The sequence below is a fragment of the Fonsecaea nubica genome, assembly GCF_001646965.1.
Source record: "Fonsecaea nubica strain CBS 269.64 chromosome Unknown Scaff1, whole genome shotgun sequence".
NCBI classification, from domain to species: domain Eukaryota; kingdom Fungi; phylum Ascomycota; class Eurotiomycetes; order Chaetothyriales; family Herpotrichiellaceae; genus Fonsecaea; species Fonsecaea nubica.
This window is the reverse complement of record NW_019173674.1, coordinates 676,895-697,056: the sequence shown is the minus strand read 5'-3', so window position 1 is coordinate 697,056 and position 20,162 is coordinate 676,895. Positions and strand designations below refer to the sequence as shown.

The window sequence follows — 20,162 nt, the reverse complement described above, 5'->3', positions numbered from 1 at the left end:
TACTAGGCAACATACCAGACAACTCGGGGACAGAACTGCTGGACCAAACGACCAGCATTTATGGGGTACAAAAAGCATCCATCTTCAATGATTCAATGCAAACATCCTGAATCCTACTCAACCAACATTTCGATATGCTCCATGCACCAATGGCTGCACCCCGAATCTGTGATTAGCATTGTATTTGTGACAAATCCATCTCGCGCAAGCGACGACTGTCGTAGACCCCACAAGACACCCATAAGAAAAATCTTAGTCAACCCAAATAGATGAGCCACGCATCCGGCTGACTATACCACAGGAGAATAAATCACCAGATAACCCCTTGAGCAGTCAATACCGAATACTGTTCTTGTTTGCAATAACAGGCCGAAACTGGCCAGAGTGATTACGAGGAGGGACAAATTGCGTTTTGCGTGTGCCACCCTCAGATCTTGGCTCAGCAGCCCATAACTACGACTCGTCAGAGAGCGGCACAAGAATGGCGGATAAGATCTACGACACCTCAAAGTTATCCACATTTAGAGGTGCATTATGGCTGTTCGCACTGATTGTTATTTTTGTGGCGGTGAAGAAGCTCCTCGCAATTGGGAGGAGGCCGAAGGGATATCCTCCAGGTCTGTCACCAGATAAGTCCATGTCTCCCGGGACGAAGTAAATGCCAACACATCATCAGGTCCTCCGACAATACCAGTCCTCGGAAATCTTCACCAGTTCCCCGTCAAGGGTCTACATACAGCGTTCCAGAAATGGACGGAGGAGTGTAGGTTTCGCTCTACTGGCAAGTTTGCGGGAGGGGAAACCAGTTGACCATGAAATGCAGATGGCCCGATCGTATCGCTAAAGATGGGTACACAAACAATGATTCTGTGTGGGACAGACGAAGTGGTTAAAGAGCTCATGGAGAAGAGGAGTGCTTCTACCTCGAGAAAAGTGGACATGTTCATACGCACCTTCGGCGACAACCTCAACATTGCCTTCCGGGAGTGAGTTGATTCCAACAAGGAATTCAAAGAGTGCTTCTTGGGGCCCTTGTCCAGGCTGACACAGGTCCTATAGCAATGACGAGATCTGGAGAAAGCAACGCAAAATGTACTCGACACGCCTCAACTCGCGAGGAGCCAACAGTTATATCCCATATCAGGTATGATGGACCACCCAACCCAGGAAACCCCTTTTTGCCATACTCCCCCACCACCCCCTGGGCGCGGAAAATGACTCTTGTTGGTGTACCAGGAATTCGAAAGCGTCGAGCTTCTCTCCAAGATTTTAGACCATCCTTCGGGCTTTCGAGTCCATCTGATGCGATTCGCAACCAGCATTGCGTCTTCCATCGCGTACGGACTCAGATTCCCTGAGGCTGACGACCCGGACATCAAGAACTTGATCGAGGTAAGATGTCTCGGCTTGATTCATCGGCTCACAGGCATGGATGGCTGAGACGGGCGATATCTAGTGGTTTGATAGAACAACAGCACTTGGCGGGAAGCTACAAATTGCCGACTGGTTCCCCATCTTCAGGCCCGTTTTCCGCTTTCTACCCAAGTTTATGAATCCCATCAAGCAGGAGATTGAAGAACTGGAGAAAATGGAGACGAAGCTGTGGGTGCGGCACACGACAGCAGCTCGGGCTTTGATCGATGCAGGAAAGCCGCACGCCAGTAAGCCAAAGAATTGTCCATCCTGACTGTATTCGTCCTGCTGCCACTGACTCTGCCCAGGCTTTGTCCGTGACCTACAGGCAAAGACTGAGAGCGAAAAGGATCGATTGACGGAGAAAGAAATCCTGTTTAGTGCGGGCCACGCGTACGCGGCAGCGACGTGGGTATCTTTCAGGTTCGAATGATTTGTAACCAATGACTGATCTCGCGGCAACAGAGATACTCAAGCAAATACTCTAGCGGCGTTCGTCAAGGTTCGTGGCTGGTTCAACTGGGAATGTCCTAAACTTATCCCCCCGGCCCTAACTAATGATTGGCAAGGCAATGGCACTGTACCCCGAAGTTCAGGCCAAAGCACAAAGAGAGATAGACGCTGTCATCGGCCAGGACCGGATGCCGACATGGTCAGACCGTCCGAATCTTCCTTACGTCCGCGCCGTCGTTGAAGAGACATTACGATGTACGTTGATGGGAACCTCTGTTATATGTGCCTAGATATCTGACCACCATTTGGCTTATAGGGCTACCAGTGACCTTGATTGGACCGCCCATGCCGCATGCGTTGTCCAAGACTGAGAGCTATATGGGTTACACGCTCCCCGAAGGAGCGGCGATTATCAACTGTGTATGAGATCCTTCAAAGGAGTTCATCTGCTCCAAGGGGCGGTGTGGTAGTGTTGAAGCTGACCTCGTGTTCGCATCGCGGGCATGAACAGATTTGGACAATCAACAATTCCGAACAAAGAAGCCCACATCCTCGAGACTTTGATCCCAGTCGACATCGGGATGAGGACACACTGCATGAAGGCATCGGCATCAACCCAGACACGGTCAAGAGGCCACATACCACTTTCGGCGTGGGCAGACGTACCTGTCCGGGATACCATGTCGCAATGCGCACACTGTTTATGGGAATGTCCCGAATCCTGTGGGCGTTCAATATCAGTCACAAGACAGACGGTGCCGGAAACCCCATCCCAATCGACCGAGATGCCATCGTGGATGCGCTCGTCACTGGGCCGCAACCGTTCCAGTAAGGGGGGCTCTGAGCACCATCTTTTGTCTCTTGATATATTTAGAGAAGAGGGATATATTGACTTTTTTCCCCTTTAGGTGCGAAATCAAACCCAGGAGTGCGAAGCATGAGACAATGATCCGAGAGGAATGGGCCAAGGCTGAGCGCGAATTGGATCACCAAGGCCATTACAACGACGACTTTTTCGGTCGATTCAATTCGTCGAGTACCAACCAAGGCGAAAATCGATAAGCCCACATTGGAAGAACAGAAGAAAAAGGTCAACGAGTGTTATGAGAGGCATAGGTACACAGAAGTAAATAATAAAAGTGGCCATCCATTTCGGAAAACTGGAAGGCCATAATAATCGCTCGGGAACCCAAGATAAGGATACTCCAATTCTGACGGCTACGGATAATACAGTCTCGTTTTGAGAAACAGGGACTAGATCAACGGTGGCTAGTCGAAGTCAATCTCGACGAGATAGCTAGTGAAGAAGCGGGAATTCCCTCGCCTCGGAGATCCAGGGTGGGGGTGGGGGGGGGAGGAATCCAGGAAAGTCTGACAATGGACAACTGAGACGGGTAACGAGATAGGTTCTTTGTATGACCTTCAGAAAACTCTCCCTTATTCCTTGGGCCGGAAGCTCGATTAATGACCTCGGCGATATAATATTCTGAAGCTTTTATTTGTATATCGTATGCCACATACCTAACAACGCTAGATGGTTTCGTGCCTGGCAAGGGCAGCTCGAGATGTCCCACACAATCTCGAATCTATTTCTTTCCCTCTGGCTAGCAGAGACCTCTGTCGTTCCCACCTCTTTACCATCTTACATCTCTCTCTGCGGTACATTGCGGAGGCTCGCAGGTAGAAACGAGGTTACAGCCTCTGCGCCCCTTCCTTCAGCCTGGACGTCGAACGATCATCCGGAAAGTCGTGCTTTGCTAAGTCTGTATTTTAAGCAAACAAAGTTCAAACAAAGTTATGGCCTCGTCAGGGGTAAGCAAGCTCTTCAACGCGCCGTCTGGTGCCGTGGCAGACGTACGCATCATAAACTGCACTTCAGGGATCACTAGATTGCCGGCAAGTTTCTTGTTACACCCACCTCTCCAAGGCATGCAATACATGCCAGATATACCCACGCGGTCCTTTCTCATCGAGAGCCCGACGACGGGCAAAAAGGCGCTCTTCGACCTGGGGGTACCACCCAACTTTCTCGATTTCTCGCCCTTTAACCAGGACCAACTGAGAAACCCGGCGTGGGAGATTCGCTCCGAGAAACACGTAGCGGACATTCTCAAGGAGAACCAGATTGATCCTGCTTGGATCAATTCGATTGTTTGGAGGTGAGTTCGTGCCCTCCAGGAGCCTCCAACATGTCCGGCCGTGCCTGATCCGTTCTCTTAGCCACCGGCATTTCGATCACATCGGAGATCCCTCCACCTTCCCTGGGTCGACAGAGCTTGTAGTTGGGCCCGGTTCTAAGCAGACATTCTATCCCGGGTATCCGACAATCAAAGATTCTCCTGTCCGGGGAAATGATTTTGCGTCCGTGTTTCTCCCTTCTTGACATTCTCACAGTCACGTTGGGCTAATCATTGTCGGTTCCGCTTCGACAGAGGCCGCGAGACCAGGGAGATCAACTTCGATGACGGTCCTCCACTTCAGATTGGGCAGTTCAAGGCAATGGACTTTTTCGGCGATGGTTCATTCTATCTCCTCGACGCGCCGGGCCACACGGTTGGGCACCTTGCAGGCTTGGTGCGGACGACCTCGGATCCGGACACCTTTATCTTTTGCGGCGGCGACCTTTGATACAGTCAGGACGATCGTCAAGGCCCAAGAGGCCGACGCAGACGACAAGGTGTTGTTCATCTACGCCCATTCCAAGGCTGTAGAGCGGTACGCAGAACTCTTTCCCCTCAAAGCTAACCAATGGAAACGGAAGGGATGGAAGCGCAAGGTGCTTTGGGACTTTGTGAGAGATTTCAAGGTCGCAGTTGATGCGCAAAGCGGTGGAAGCGCGTTTAATGCGGCAGGTGAATAAATGCGCCACCTTGGAGGACACAGGACACGCGGTCGAAGCATTAGATGAATAGTTGAAAATGTTGGAGGCTTGGATTTGTTTCCAGTCCATGAGCCGGAATCCGTTTCGACCGCGTGTGCAATAACGCGGGACGTCTCTAGCCAAACATGGAAATGAGTTGCTCTAATCTTCTATGTAATACCCCATGTGAGTCAGTGGATCAGGGTTGCGTGAATCGCCGCAGTCATCTCGACTCATCAGGAGTCGACAACGGGATATTAATGAGCAAGCTATGTACAGTAGGTCAGCGAGCCCCCAATTTTCGCCACGACACGCCCTGTCGACTACCCGGAGTGGAGCCCCCCACCACCCCCGGCAATTCGGCTTGTGGCACCCAGCGTGGCAATGAGCCGCCGAGTCACCTCATTTCCCACCGCCACCTTGGCCCCCAGCGCCTGCGCCCTCCCCTCGACTACGACGACAGCCGCGTGCCTTGTCAGCTTCTTCTTACACTTTCTACCATTTCACTCAACAACGACAAGCGACTTAACAGCAGGGTGAAAGAACCGAGCGGCCAATATGTATCTCCGCGCCGTTCATGCAGAAACTCGGCTCAAGCCTCTCATCGAGCTTATTCAAAACAACCCACTGGGCCTTCTGAGTACCGCAATCAGCTCAGATAATTTCCCCTTGATCCAGCACACATACATTCCTTGGGTTCTTGATCCACCAAGAAACCTCGCGGCTCTAGAGGCAGATGGCCAGGCAGACCGAGCGCCTGTGGGCAATGTTAAGCAGCCAGTGCAAGGGCTGGAAGGATGCAAACTACGGGGACATATGGCAAAGGCCAATCCGCATGCCAAGGCCGTCATCGAAGCGACTGGCCCAGGGAATGGTTGCCTTCCCACGGAGGTGACGGTGTCCTTCGCGGCACCCAGCCAGCACTACATCAGTCCCAAATGGTACGTCCAGACTAAACCTGAAAACGGGAAAGTAGTGCCTACGTGGAATTATGTGGCAGTGGAAGTGAGAGGGACTGCCAGAATATTCCACGACAAAGAAGCGGTCGAGACCGGCCAGTATTTGCAAACGCAAGTAGAGGACTTGACAAAGCTCTCGGAGAGTCGCCTGGGGTATGACTCGACGCCAAAGGCAGAACTTGCAGTCAATGGTCAGGAAGCTGGTGGCAAAGGGACAGCCTGGGAGGTCGGTGACGCGCCAAAGCCCTACATCGAGATCATGAAGAAAGCCATCATTGGGATTGAGATCGACATCACGAGCATCGTGGGCAAGTGGAAGATGAGTCAGGAGTTGAAGACTGGGGACCGGCAGGGCGTCAAAGATGGCTTGAGAGAGCTAGACGACGTGAAAAGCAGGTCTGTTGCTGAGATTGTCGAGATGAAGAGTAATGTGTAGCGTCATGGGTCTAACGTGTTTTGATGCTGATGACCGATGCTGACCAAAAACATTGTTCTCATACGGGTGAACACATCCGCTCTTCCAGCGCGTGCCTCTTTCACATGCACCAGACGACAGCCTGAAGCCTGGAACCGACTCAACAACCGCTCTGCTACCCGCGCTGTGTTGTCATTTCGTACAGCGTCATGGCCCGATGTCAATGTCTTAGCAATCCTTCTCATCCGCTGTACCGCAGGCGCTTAGAAAAGGATGAGATCCATAGGCTCACCATCCATTCACAGTCCGAGTTCACGCTTGAAGACCATATCCTCGAAAAATAATCCACAATACGCCGCAAAGAGGCCCGTGTCTGGATAGACATGGCGTGCCATCGTGGGCACCTGTTTTGTCGCGGCGGGCACATACTCGGGCAACCCCATCGCCGTCGCCTGGATCAGCACCATTCACGGCGGCTACACCAAGAGGAGCACGGTTTACGGGATCCAGCAGGTCTTCATCAACAGCTTCATCATCATGTCCACCCAGGTCTTCGACACCCCACCCAAGTTCTACAAAGGCAACGGCATCTTGCTGGGTATCTTTGCTGTCGCCTTCGCCTCGACGGCAATTCTGTATTTTTGGCTGAGAGCCGAGAACCGCAAGCGTGACCGCGCAGCCCAGGCGCGCCTCGACGGGACCGCACCCCCGCTTCCCGACGACATTGGCGATTTTGAGACCCTCTGTGATTATCACCCGGACTGGAGATATCCGCTCTGAGTGACTCTGACGAGGCTCGTCCGTTGAAAGAGGCCATTTTCAAGATGGGAGACGTGTGGACATGCTGGTGTAGTGGACATAGGGCTCGACGGTGGCATCGGCCAGCTGAAATGTCAGGCAGTGCTTCTGAAGCAGACCGAGGATGACTAGGCTTGATTTACGCTGACGGGTGTGATCTTCCTGCAAGCAATATATCATCGTTGACGAAGAAAACTCTCTTTTGTATCGTCTGCTCTTTGGCTGAACGAGTACATGGCCACACTGAAGTAAATCAATTGTTCTTTCCACGCTCCGCGGATCGCCTTCCCCAACTGACTTGGTGATAACCCGTCCTCTATGGCTGCTGTATTTGATGGGCTTTGCGTAGCAAGGTTGACGCAGCATGATGGTCTTGAAATAAGTCCAGGTTCACGTTTGGGGACGACGAATCTGGGCCGATCTTCACAATCTTTGTGGTCAAGGAGAAGAGCAGCAGTTTCAATCAACGGTGACCCGCACTCAGTCGTGGTTTTGACTGAATATGATGACTTGACATCATGCCCCCCCAAAAAAGCTAGACATCACCCCTTGTTGGCCGGCCCTTTCTATGGATAGTCACCCGCTTTCCTCAGCTCGTCAAAAACCTCGCTCGCGATGATGAGAGCATCTCGGCCAGCAGGGACGCCGCAGTAGACCATGGCATGTCGACAAGCCTCGGCGACCTTTTCCTCGGTGAAACCATTGTAGACGGCGCAGCGGATGTGGATGCGCAACTCGGGAGCTCTCCCCAACGCCGTCAACATGGCGATATTCATCAAGGCGCGCTCTTTGAAGTCGAGCCCCGGTCTCGCGTAGCCAGACCAACAAACTTCCGAGATGAACTCCTCGCTGACTTTGGAGAAGTGGTCCTTTTTCTGTGTGACCATCACCAACCGAGATTAGCAGCAATTCTTTTTCAGGCGTTGGTGGGAAGAACAGATTTTAACGCACCATGGTAGCTGCGACGGCGTCCACATGCTTGTCCCCCGCAAACTTCCGCACCATCTGTCGCCCGAGTGCCAGCTTGTCTCCCGATGGGGTCTGCTGTTCATTGATATCCAACATTTTCTGGTGGTTTATCGGACTGCCGCTGCCGAGAACTCGGAGACGACCGTTTGAACACCTGATGAATTGTGGAAAGACGAGTTTGGCATGGCGAGGAAAGGAATATGTAAACTCTGGTGTCGAGTGACGCGGCAACGTTGACGCTGGCTCAGCCCCTCCGAGGGGCGCCGCCCTGCCGTGGTGCAAATCCATCGATACCCGTCGGTTGGACTGACCGGTAAAGGAACAGAAGACATAATTACCCAGACGGTCCACGGCAAAACGGGACTTTTCATTCTGCACTCGCATAGTTCGTATAGTTCCGATTCGTTGATTTGTGCCTCCGCGGCTGAATACAACAAACCTAGACTCCAACATCAGAAGTCCAGGCCTCAATGGTGCAAACATCAAGAACATTATTTCAGCAGCCAGAGGTCATCTTCGCTACTGCTGGTGAAAGGTTAGGCACGATTTCGGTTCGGTTGGACGCCTATTGCTGCTTGCTTTGACTCAACCGCCCCTTGTCTGCGAGTAAATCATGCCCGTCGCTATTGTCACCGGCGCTTCAAGGGGGATTGGGAGGGCCATCGCTCTCCGACTTGCCGAGGATGGCATGGACGTTGCGGTTCTGTCTTCCCCTGGTGGAGGCCGAATAGTTCAAAAAAAGATGCAACACTGACTTACTCTGTGGCAGATCAATGACCTCGAAAAGCAAGCTCCGCTTCTCGAAAAGGTCCGGGAAGCGATCGAGCAGAAAGGTGTGCAAACCCAAGCCCTGTCAATCAGACCAATCTACATGGCACTCTCAACATCATCTTCGAGCTCGTGGTTGATCGCTGTTGGGTTCCAGGGCGAAAATGTCTCTGCTTCGTCACCGATATCACCAATGAAAGTCAAGTCCGACAGATGGTGAAAGAGACGGTCGACTCTCTGGGTCCCCTTACGGTGTGTACAGGTCACGCCCCCACAAACATCACATGCTCGGTTGCTAAGCCGTTCATTTCACCCTAGACCATGGTCGCCAACGCCGGGATCATTATCCCCAAGTCAATGATGGACACTGACTTGGACGACTTCAGTCTCATTCTCAACGTGAGCATAACCGATCCTGGCCTGCCTGAAAGAAACCCGCGCTAGATGGAACCTCCCAAACCGACTAGGTCAATGTGAAAGGAACATTTATCTGCTATCGGGAAGCCGGTATAGCTCCATCTCTGATCCCGTCATCCCTATCGTCGTCTAACGATTAAGCCAGCCCGACAAATGATTGCACAAGGCACAGGGGGCCGGATTATCGGCGCCGCCTCCCTAGCGGCCCATCGGCCGGTGAGTAAAAGACCAAAAGGCAATACGGCTTTCCGGCTCTCGTGACAGTGTCTCTGATGTACTCAACCGTCTTTTTCAACAGTCACACGGTTCAACCCCGTATGCAGCCAGTAAATGGGCCGTGCGTGGATTGACTCAGAGTATGGCCTACGACTTGGCGGAATATGATATCAATGTAAGAGTCGTCAGCATAGGTGTCTGTCCGACTCAACTTTGGCTGACCGACCATCATAGGTCAATGGTTTGGATCCACGTCTCATATTCTCCGCTGGAACGTTTCTCGCTGATGTTGACCCAAAGCCTATTGTCCCGGCCCAGTGGACACCCCAGTGAGTTTTGATCCTCCACCTTCTTCATTACTCACATAGCCAAAGCTCTGACGTTGAATCATGGATAGATGTGGGAGCAGATTGATGAAGTCATGGGCAAAGAACAAGGACTGGCCAAGGGCGAAGCGTTTGCGAGATCAGTCGAAGCTCGATGCGCGCTGAAGAGACCCTCGGTGCGTCTAATTCTCGGCCATCTTATTCGTCCATGGTCTGCTGACTATCGATAGGTCCCTGACGATATCGCCGCCTTGGTGAGCTTCCTGGCCGGACCGGGTTCGCGCAACATCACCGGCCAAGCCCTGATTGTCGATGGAGGTACGCAGTGACTTGTCTTTGTTTTGGGCAAATCTTTTCGTTGAGCATTCGACAGCGGCGTTTCGAGAGATTTATCTGACGGCACCGGTGCAGGCATTGCTTTCTGACTTGTCGACAAAGTCTTCTTCTGCTTTAGATATAAGAATAAGTTTGGGAGCTGAAGTAAAGCAAAGTAATCCCCTTGTGAAGAAATTTCTTGCACCGCCTTGCAAATGAATCACCCATGATGGTGACGTTGACAAATGGGTACGCAATATTGAAATCTAATCTCCCTCGGACGAAGTCAGCAGAGCCGTTGCTGGCAGCACGCAATGAACAAGACCAACAGGGACCAATGTTGGTTGTCTCGTGAATGAAACATGTGAGACATCGAAATGGATGGTCTATAGCTCTACAACCCTGCAGATCCGGGCTGCCATCTGAAGGATATCAATGAGTTCATACTTGACTCCAAGTCCGTGTGGAGTTCAGCAGGGGCTGTCAAAGAAGTGTGTGTGCTCTCTAGTGGTAGGAAAGAAAGCGTCATTTGACAGTCTGTCACGGAAGGTGCATGGCCAGGGCCTGACGGTGGAAAATGGCTTCTAGTAGATTGGTTTGTATCTTCTCAACCAGATCCTTACGAAAAGACTTCAGGCCTGATTCGATGCGATTTCGCTTGTCACAATCCCTCGCATGATCGCCACCGGTGTCTTGGTCCTGTGATTCAACCCCAGCCATGAGGTGCCCTATGCTGTCCTTTTCCGGGATTGATCTGATCAATCAAAGCCCCTTGACATGGCATTGGCTCGCCGTGCTTGTCAACCTGGGGAAGGCGCTCGGAAGGAAGGAAAGAAGCGCCGACGTTGTCACCAGGGTCTGCTTCTTATTGGCCAATTGTATTCCACAGATCCAACGCTAGTCTGGATCTGGAATTCATGATTCCTGCAATTGGGTCCCAGTCGAAGCTTCTCGGCACGCGCTGGCACTTCAAATTGCTTCATCAAGGCCTCTCCAAACCACTTTCTTCTCACCACTTTCTGATCTTGCTCTACTGAGTTGGATGTACTCACCAGACAGTCGAACAGTCTGGAGATCTATGGTCATTGATTTCTACATCGGTCAACTATGGCTCACTTAAACCCATGTAATCAGCCCTACTCGAAGTTCATCAGCGAGGACCCAATTACTTCACGTTACAATGCAAGACTGTCCAAGGCGGATAGGCTCATGCTTGGGCCGCAATTGCGGCTTTTGCAAGAGACTGGCTCCACTCGAACCGAGATGCAACTTGAGGTTCAGGCTTTGATTGGGAGACCTGTCACTCTCGCACAACTTGACGGGCTCTTGAAGGAACATGATATCTATTTTTATAAGAAGAAAGATTTCACATCGGCCCCGGAAGTCCCAAATAGTGACGCAACATCAGCTTCCACGGCACCACCACCACAGCACAACAGCGCTACGTTGATGTGTAACCTTCCTTACCCAAATACATGGGGATCTGAGTCAGGATTGGAAGAATCTCACGGCTCGAGGTGCCTGAAAATCACATTCCGCCTTTCAAATTGTTCCATATTACACTTTGAAGATATATCTACGGCCGATCGCGAACAGGAACACTGCGATTGCACGGACGTGCCTGGACAGTACGCAATTGATAATATACAACTCCAGCTCGAGTCCATGAACCCTGATGTTGAAGGTATGGAATGCAGAAGACAGAGTCTTTCGGCTCGCGATAGCAAGAGAAAGACCTCCACATCGATATCCTGCGTGTATGGATTGTCAAGAATTGCATCCGATTTGTACTCGACCGTCATAGCGGAGCATAAGGACGGAACAGAGCATGGCGCCAGGATGATCACAATAGCAACTGTATTTTCTATCCTCGGAGCATCTACGGAGGCGTTCGACCTGTATCTCCTCATTTACTACCACTTTCGAGAAAATGATGGAAAATCCGATGCCGCTTACCCACAGGTAGTTCATGGTGCGATAAATTGTGCGAGATTAGCCCGAACGGCCCTTCAGATGCAAATTTCCCTCGCAATGTTTGGAGATGTCCGGGGCATGCTCCTTTCTCGCTATGGCCGACAGTCTATGGCTGGCACAATAACCTGGAAATACCTCGAACGCGTCCGAAGTCAATATGTCTGCATGCGAGGCAGAGACCAGACCATTGAACCTCTGGAGTCGGTCGAAGAACAGGCTTATTGGGCAGTTTCTGCCTTGGTCCTAAGCCGGGATTATCTCGGCAAAGAGTGTGGAGTGGCACCAGACTATTGCATGAAATCCTGGAACGGCTCCATCATGGATCACCTCTGTAAGTGCGATGTCACGCGCAGGTGCCTAAACACCGCACTGGACCAGGTTTGCTCGTATATAGATGAAACCCAGGACCAGCTTGATCGAAATCTGTCATGGGCTTCCAAGCAGCTATCTATGTCCCGGGTCGACCATTACGCTCAAGTATTGGCTTGCTTAGTTCTTGAGGAATGTGCAGTCAACGGGGCCAACTGTCCCATTGGACCGGACCACACAGAGAGCGAGAATCATCAAGGCTTCCCCTGTGACTTGAAAGGTCTCGCTGTTGCCATTCTTCCATTCATATTGCGGACCGAAATCATTGTGGAGGCCATAGAGGCTGTGTGGTGGCCGTCAACGCCGCTTCCCTCGTTTCTGTTTCACCAGGCGATTCGGCTCATGAGGCGAAAGATTGAAAAAAGCCCGGCATTCTACGAGAGGACAATCCAGTCAGTCGTTGCACGTCTTTCCCCGACGTTCGAAGCGGGGCTATCCGAGCCATGTTTGATTCCCAACAGCACTCTCAAACGAATTGGTATGAGGGTCGTCGGTCTTCTACCCTTGCCCACCACCGTGGTGCCAGAGAAGATTGAAGAGCCCCGAAATGCTCTTAAAATACCGCAACCGACGTCAGCATGTTCCGAATCTCCAGAAGTGGGAAGATTCTTCTTGAATTCTAGGTCATTGACGCTCGCACAATCCTGCACCTCCTCCAACAGCTCAGATTATGGCAGGTTTCGGCGCACAACTTCTAGACTTAGGTCCAATACTGCCGCCTCAACTACAACCCAGCAGACCGCTTCGTCAGGTCGGATGAGTTTGCAGAGCAGCCTGGGGTTTTCTAGGGTCACTGGCCTTCCGTCGAATCCCTCACTGACGAACAGTGACGATGCCGTTTCCCTGGACGTCAGTATGAGTGGGTAGCAAATCAGCGAGTCAAAGATTCTGGCTGTTGACGGGGTCCTATATTTCTCCCACAGAAAGAGGTAAGAGTCAGATATGGGGTGACACAGGAAGTTGTTCCTTGGACATGAGGCTGAAACGCGGAGTCTAATGAATGACGTTTTTGGATTGGACGGAGTCATTGGGAAATATGTTAAGCCGAGACGCCGAGAAACGATTAAAGCATTTGTTGGAAGTTTGGCTCTATTTCTCTTCCTCGTTCTCTCTATACCAAATGCACCGCAGCCTTTTGTTCTTTATTCTTTGTTCTATCGTCGAAGCTGGCTCATGTCCACAGTGACCAAGCCTGATCCACACGAGTGAGAAAGATTCTTCTTAGATGCTGGGGAGACCACCACCATCCAGCCAGCCAGCCGGCCAGCCAGGAATTTTCCCCTCTGTCTCTCTCTCTCGACATTCAAGCTCTGTCACTAACTTTTGTTCCAGTAAAGACGTTTTCCAATGGCCCCCACCCAATCGAGTATTTAATGATGCGATGATTATCTCCCTCCTTCCATCTGTCAATGGTGCTTTCATGACTTGCTTGTCTGTCTATCGGTCTGTCTGCCGGTCTGTCTGTCTGTCTGTCTGCCAATGTAATGTATCAAGATCCCCCAATGATCTATCAGGTCGGGTCAGGTCTCAAACGATTCTGAACCAGTTGTTGAGGACGGTAGCGGATGGTGCGGAGAGTGGGAGACCATGGTGCTCTTGCACGGCGTGGCGAGGGCGGCAGATCTTGCTGCAGTGGCGGGGACGGAACTCGAGTGGTCGGTGCTCATGCAGACGCTCACCATCGCCGGATGACATGACGAGCTTCCGTGCACTTTCTGTGATGTCTGGCTCTCCAAGGTGGACTGCAGCGGTAGCACAATGCTCGACTCCGTGCTCTTCCTGTTTGTGTTGAGGTGCTGTTGCTTCGGCGTGCTGCTCGGCGTGGTGTGTCTTCAAGACCAGCTTCTCATCATGCACCATTGAATCTTTGTCTTTGACCTCGTTGCGCTTCTGCTTCTGCTTCTGCTCCGGACCGGTGGCGGCGGCAGTGGCAGTGGCAGGAGCCGTGGCAGTCAATACTCCCATCTCATCATCCCCATCAAACGGATCCATCATCACCACGACCTGCGCCACGTTTCCGCCACGAGAGATCTTGTTCCTGATGCGCCGCATCGGCATTGGAGGCACCGGCTCACACTTTGCGCACGGACGACGCGTGAACCTCATCTGGGGCCGCAGCTTGAGCTGGATCTTCTGGCATGTGCCGCCGCTGTTGGGGCATTGGGTGTGCGCCAGCGAGTTTTCGCGCGCCTTCTTGCCGCAGTCGGGGCATTTCCACTCGATGGATTGGCGGTAGCACATTTTTTGCGGTTTTGTGTGTTGAGGAGAAATGGGCTGGTGGACTGATTGACTGTGTGAGTGAGTAAGTGACTGAGTTGAGAAGTGTTGGTCAATGGAAATGAGGAAACGAGCGCGTACAGATGGGGGTTTTGAGAGTTGGGTGAGGGTTCAGGCAGGGTGGATGGGAGACAGTGCATGTACATCTGAGCAGAATGTGGATTGGAGACGGCGTTCAGATACTTACTGTGATATGATGTGAGTTGTTCTGTTCCGATTGTGTGAAAAGCGAGGAGAGAAGTGTTGAGGAGGCGAGGATGATCTCAATGCTGAAGTATGCAGAGACTGTGAGGCTTTCAATGGAGAGGTGAGAACGATCAATGATCTTGTAAGATGTGTTATGAGAAGTGGAATGGCAAGAATCAATCACTTGAGCAGGTAGGTGAGAGATGGAGAGGACTTTATGAAAGACACGACAGATTGAGAAGACGGAGGGAGAGAAGAGATTCTGTCCATTGATTGATTGATTGATTGATTGATTCTATTCATGACTTTTCCTATTCTCTATTCAGGGTTTTATCAATGGCATTGCCAATGCCAATGCCATTGACTTTGCCAGTGACAGTGAATGTGAATGAGAACAATAGGCTTGCTTGCAGGTGGCTGGGAGCTATTGTGACTCCCGTGGCAGTGAATTGCGCCCTGCCGCCCTATTGTTTCAATGGGTTTCAGTGCGCAGCGCAGCGCAGAACAGAACAGAACCGAAGTGAAGTGAACTGAGAGACCACACATCCTATTGTTCCTATTGTTCTCACACCAGCCTCCTCATGCCAAGCGAAGCTCTCAATGTGCTCTTGGCAGGTAAAGGCTTGAGATGAAGTGAAATTGTCCCTGTCGACTGCCGGGTGTCTTTTTGAGCCTTTGGGGATTGTTTTCAATTTTCCACAAACCTCATTGTTCTCAACTGCAGATTCCCGTGTGTGCAGTGCAGCGAGTGCCGCTTATCCTGTCTTTGGTTGTTCTGTTTCACTTTCCCGCCTGATTGTTGTACATGAAAGAGGATACGGAGGTCGTGACAATGCCAAGAGTTTCCGGGCTTTGTTGACATGGCGGAGCGGAGCGGAAGGCTGCAGGCCTGTTGAATTCAGGGCTTGGCAACTCTTGCAAAATCATCGCCGCAACCCGTCATCGGTCTCATCCCCAGACAAATATGGCGCTCTTGAGATTCTAGCACGTCTTCCTGTTCCCTGATGTCCCAAATTTCCATCCGATACCCGACATCCGCACTAGGGAGAAGAAGTCATGAAACTGCACCAGAACCAGGGTATTTCTCGTCCTCCAATGAATCCATGGTACAAACGTGCTTGTCTAGCACAATCGCCTGAGCTCTTCTCCCCATCCTCTAACCTCCTGTACAGTCACCCCCAGCTGCCCCTCCGCCAGTCCAGCTTCTCTTATAATTCCATCCAGTTCATCGTCGCCTATGTTCAACAGCGCCTGCTCCAACATCTCTCCGTCCACAACTCTGAACGGCTCATCCTTCTCCGAAACCTCAGTCTTCAGTGCTCGGAATTTGCTCCAAGGCATATAGCCTGGGGCTTGTACTCGATTGGCCAGTGTGGACTGCAACGTCAACAGCACGTTCATAAAAGCCGGATTGATGGTTGCAAGCATGTATATCGCACCCTCGATGGTCGCCAGGAATGCCCGCGGAGTGACAATCGGTCCCTCACGCAGAATCTTCGAAGCAGCAGACTCCTTCGTACGGTCGTAACGCGGTCCATCTGAATTTGAAAACTCGACCTCCTTGTTTCCGTTTTCTTTTGGTGGTGCTGGAGTGAGTGTTAGAGGGACAATTTTATTGACTACTTCCCCCAGTCGGAATTCTCCCGTAACTTCGAGCCGGCGGTTGAAGCCACTAGTTCCACTGCCGTCTTTAGCCTGACGGAGCATGGTTAGATTACCTTCCATGTCGGCAACAACCCATTCGTTTTCCATTGTTGTCGCAGTGGCTGAAGACCAGAGTGTAGCAAAATGGCGGGATACTTCCTGCAGAGCGTAGCCTGTTGAGGAAGACGGATCATGCTTGACGTGAAGGATGGATAGAGATTTCATCAGATCTGCAACGGCGATTGAGGCCGGTCCTCTGGGAGTGGCGGGCATGACAGCGAGAGATAGCGGGTTCGTTGATGTACGGTATGTGGCCAGCTTCTCCAGTCTGAGCGAGTGATCTCCTCGTGTTGATGATGGCACAAGACCGTAAAGAACAACCTGAACAGGCCAGTCAGCCGCAGAGTCCACAATGCAATGATAAAAGACTCACCGTCTTCACTAGGCCCGCGACAATCTTGCCCTCGCACATGGCGAGACTTCTACATGCGCCCTTGACCTTGATTTGAGTAACTTCCTTCAACTTGTTTTCTTTATTGACCTCATAGACGAGTATCCGTCCCTTCGGGCACTCTTCACCAGATTCGCTTTCCTCAAGAAGGCTCGTCCCTACCACAAACATCTCCCCGTAGGCACGGGATTCATTCTCTGGTTCGAAAGAGCCCGTTGTAATGATACACTCCACCAATTCTCGATCTTGTAGATCGACCGAGTGCAATTCCTTGAAACTCACCTCATCTGCAATCTTAACCGAGCTCATCGTTACTTCCGCGCCGTCTTCAATCGCTCGACTGACGCACCCCATCGCGAACATTTTGGCCTTGGGCTCGTAGGTGAGACATCTCACTGTTTCGCGAATTGGAAGCGTCTGCAATTGAGTCGTTCTCTCCGTGCCGATCAAGGCCAGCTTGAGCTCGCTTGGAGTTGCTATAGCGATGGCCGAGGGATATGCCTCGGAATTGAAGCTGCACACACGAGAAGCACTATCAGCGTTTACGGCAGAATAGACAATGCGACCTTCGGAGGAATATATCAGGGAGGGTTGCTCGCATGAAGCGAATATGTTGGACAAGCCCGATCGGTTATCCTTTGGTAGTTGTTTGAAGAAAACTGGCTCAGTTCCCAGTAAAATCCTCGTCATCCCGGATAGAGCATTTTTCAAGGGGTCGAAGGAATATGACAAGACTGTGCCGTCGGCCATTGCAACGAACAAAGTCAGGGGAGCATCAGGGAGGACGTTAGCGACCAGGACAGAACGTGGGATGTCCGTCCCAGGGGTGCCAACCATTTGTGATTGTAGGGTGTCGAGGGAATGTAGGTCAAGAATGGCAACAGAGGCTGTTTGCCAGAACGAGACAATACAGACATTACTCTGTGTATCTGGGACTGTTACACCTGATATCTGTGAGTCTGGTGGGAAGGTCTTTGAGACGGTGGGTTTCGCGTCACTGGTGGCGACGTGGAAGACGTGGAGAGTGTGGCCACCTTCCACCAGAAGAAGATGGACCGAATTTGCACTTGCAGCTGTTATTTTTGCTGCGGAATCGGGCGGTTTCCATTCCAATGTTAGCATGTCCGATTCAAGATCTGTGATCCGAAATCCGGTCTCGTAGACCTGAACGAGCTTTCGATCCGGAAGGTTTGTCGCGAGAAGAGTTGGTTGAGAGAATTCGAGGTGGTGGAAGTCGTCAACTTCTTCAACTGAGGCTTCTGAATCGAATTGGAATATTCGCGTCTCATTGACGAAGGATACAAGTAGGGTATCTTGCGTATTGTCCAGCCCTGTTGAGCTCAAACCCCATAAGTCGATAATATGAGACAGCTCGCCAATTGTGCCAATCTCCTCCAGACCGACACCACTTCTGACACTCCGAATGGTACCATCCTGCCAGGCACCAGAGGCTGTCACTATCCTAGCTTGGCCAGATGAGAACTCGGGGGTTGCCCCCCCTTCGGCACCTCGACCAAGATCCATGATGGTGAAATCTAGAATAGGGGCGATGTTGGCAAATGTCTGTACGATACGGACACCTTCCTCCTCGATGTGCACAACCTGCGAGTCGCCCGCATGTGATCCGATAAAGACGTAGCCTTCGTCAAGATATATCAAGGAAGAAGCCTTCGAGGTCACACCGACAGGGTCGAGTCTCCATGATATCACTTCGGAAAAGTTTGTCTCAATCATCAAGAAGAATAATTTGCCGTAGTCATCAGCAAGAAGCCATCGTCGGTCATCAACGTTGGTCCAGCAAGTCCATATCGTCGAGTCGTCATCTAGGGGCTGTGTGATGACATTTGTCAAGTTGCGGTCGACGTAACGGATGGCATGGTCGCCTAGAATCAGGAAGCCTCCGTACGGAACGGGGACGGGTATGAGATGGCTCACGCCTTTGTCGAGTTGGTCACCCTTTAGTTCGGCCACTCTCTCCAAATCCGCCGATGCCTGCTCTCCACCAGTCCGGTATTTGAGCTCTCTTATCACTAGCTGGGGATTCTCCAAGTTGTCTTCCCACAGGATGGCCAGCCTCGGATTGTCTTTTGAGTCGGGATCCATTTCCAAAAAGGCCGATGACCTTGTCAACAACTCTTCGATCCTGACCTGAACCGGCTCACCGAGAGCCCCGACCTGAGTGTTGGAAGTGCTTTCTCTCTTAACCCGTTTGTTGGAAGGCTGGATAAAGGGCAGGACTGATATTACTCCGTCATATAGTTCCAATGTCATGTACCGCCGTGTAGGATCCACGTGGCACCTGTCCGACTCTTGCGAGCTGCGCAGGACTTTGTCTGCCAGATCCACATAGCTCTGCTCTGTTTGTAACTGTTTTGTCTGCGCATTCCATGAACACGTGAAATATTGGTAGCGATCGGTCCCGACGAAAAGGTGGTCGGTCTTGGAAGACTCCGGACGGAGCTTCTCGAGGATGGTAACGTAGCCATAGACGGTCTTCGTGTGTAGCAGGCTCAAGCCTTCCGGTCCTTGCTCGAATATCTGGAGTCGATTCGCTTTCCTAGATCATGCCTTTAGTGCATAGCCTATCGGCGAGGAGGGATTGGAAGTGTACTCACGCAACAATAAGGGTGTCAACGCCAGGCTCTAGGAAATTCAGCTTGATTGCATGGCGTACACCGCTAGGAGGGTGTATCGGAACAACATAAGACATTGTGAATCTTGGTTAAGAAGTCGTGATCTGTTGGAGGGGCAGCACAGTTGCACCTCATCTCCCGCGGCCAGGTACCGATAACGAGTGGTTTCAAAGACACTGGAGAATCTCAAGATTAGCTCGCGAAGGCGGACACGGCGTAATTGTTGCAGAGTCGAAGCCTCAGCCTCGAGCCTCCGGGGATTGTGAGTGGTTGTTGGATGGCCGTGGGTGAATGTCCATCAAGCTGAGTTGCTGAATGGTCCGCAGACTTGGAGAAGCGCATCTTGCGGATGCGGGGAAATTGTATGGAAGACATACTGGTGCACAACCATTAACGAGGTATAGACATAGATTGCTGTGGGAATGTAAACTGCCACAAAGATCTCCAGCATCTTAGTGATCTACAATAATGTACAAGAGCGCCTGAAGATGCGCATCTTCACGAATACAGGATTGTTACATGTGCAAGTCGCCCTCCCTTGTCCACCAAAAGACCATTGGCCACCACACCGAACATCCTGCGCTGCAAGAAATAGCTGCGCAATCCTATGCCCAGAACTCCTATCCCATCAATACCGTTCATGCCTGTGGTTCTGTTGGTCTTGAACAACGCCAACGCTGAGTACTTGTCAAAGTTCGCCCACAATACACGCCAACCCA

At 51.5% G+C, this 20,162-nt stretch overlaps 8 protein-coding genes across 8 annotated transcripts; 5 read left to right on the top strand and 3 right to left on the bottom strand.

Annotated features, from left to right (window-relative positions):
• Positions 1-481: 481 nt before the first annotated feature.
• On the top strand, positions 482-2,928 carry AYO20_00241 (hypothetical protein; the record flags this gene model as incomplete). Its single annotated transcript, XM_022638552.1, has 12 exons — positions 482-617; positions 677-763; positions 824-986; positions 1,060-1,144; positions 1,237-1,392; positions 1,457-1,661; positions 1,722-1,821; positions 1,879-1,915; positions 1,983-2,121; positions 2,183-2,286; positions 2,378-2,694; positions 2,775-2,928. 12 exons carry the CDS (start codon positions 482-484, stop codon positions 2,926-2,928), a joined length of 1,683 nt encoding a protein of 560 aa, XP_022505517.1.
• Positions 2,929-3,663: 735 nt separating this feature from the next.
• On the top strand, positions 3,664-4,726 carry AYO20_00240 (hypothetical protein; the record flags this gene model as incomplete). The annotated part of the gene is made up of 4 exons (XM_022638551.1): positions 3,664-4,025; positions 4,087-4,207; positions 4,261-4,384; positions 4,500-4,726. 4 exons carry the CDS (start codon positions 3,664-3,666, stop codon positions 4,724-4,726), a joined length of 834 nt encoding a protein of 277 aa, XP_022505516.1.
• A 558-nt stretch (positions 4,727-5,284) lies between these two features.
• On the top strand, positions 5,285-6,880 carry AYO20_00239 (hypothetical protein; the record flags this gene model as incomplete). The annotated part of the gene is made up of 2 exons (XM_022638550.1): positions 5,285-6,115; positions 6,482-6,880. 2 exons carry the CDS (start codon positions 5,285-5,287, stop codon positions 6,878-6,880), a joined length of 1,230 nt encoding a protein of 409 aa, XP_022505515.1.
• Positions 6,881-7,464: 584 nt separating this feature from the next.
• On the bottom strand, positions 7,465-7,963 carry AYO20_00238 (hypothetical protein; the record flags this gene model as incomplete). The annotated part of the gene is made up of 2 exons (XM_022638549.1): positions 7,465-7,773; positions 7,850-7,963. 2 exons carry the CDS (start codon positions 7,961-7,963, stop codon positions 7,465-7,467), a joined length of 423 nt encoding a protein of 140 aa, XP_022505514.1.
• Positions 7,964-8,480: 517 nt separating this feature from the next.
• On the top strand, positions 8,481-8,855 carry AYO20_00237 (hypothetical protein; the record flags this gene model as incomplete). Its single annotated transcript, XM_022638548.1, has 2 exons — positions 8,481-8,567; positions 8,637-8,855. 2 exons carry the CDS (start codon positions 8,481-8,483, stop codon positions 8,853-8,855), a joined length of 306 nt encoding a protein of 101 aa, XP_022505513.1.
• Positions 8,856-8,956: 101 nt separating this feature from the next.
• On the top strand, positions 8,957-13,119 carry AYO20_00236 (hypothetical protein; the record flags this gene model as incomplete). The annotated part of the gene is made up of 9 exons (XM_022638547.1): positions 8,957-9,034; positions 9,103-9,142; positions 9,198-9,268; positions 9,351-9,443; positions 9,503-9,574; positions 9,666-9,770; positions 9,825-9,912; positions 11,714-12,214; positions 12,278-13,119. 9 exons carry the CDS (start codon positions 8,957-8,959, stop codon positions 13,117-13,119), a joined length of 1,890 nt encoding a protein of 629 aa, XP_022505512.1.
• Positions 13,120-13,779: 660 nt separating this feature from the next.
• Positions 13,780-14,493, bottom strand: AYO20_00235 (hypothetical protein; the record flags this gene model as incomplete). Its single annotated transcript, XM_022638546.1, has 1 exon — positions 13,780-14,493. One exon carries the CDS (start codon positions 14,491-14,493, stop codon positions 13,780-13,782), a length of 714 nt encoding a protein of 237 aa, XP_022505511.1.
• A 1,344-nt stretch (positions 14,494-15,837) lies between these two features.
• AYO20_00234 (hypothetical protein) lies at positions 15,838-19,520 on the bottom strand (the record flags this gene model as incomplete). Its single annotated transcript, XM_022638545.1, has 3 exons — positions 15,838-16,740; positions 16,793-19,367; positions 19,426-19,520. The coding sequence occupies 3 exons, from the start codon at positions 19,518-19,520 to the stop codon at positions 15,838-15,840; spliced, it is 3,573 nt and encodes a 1,190-aa protein (XP_022505510.1).
• Between the last annotated feature and the right edge of the window lie 642 nt (positions 19,521-20,162).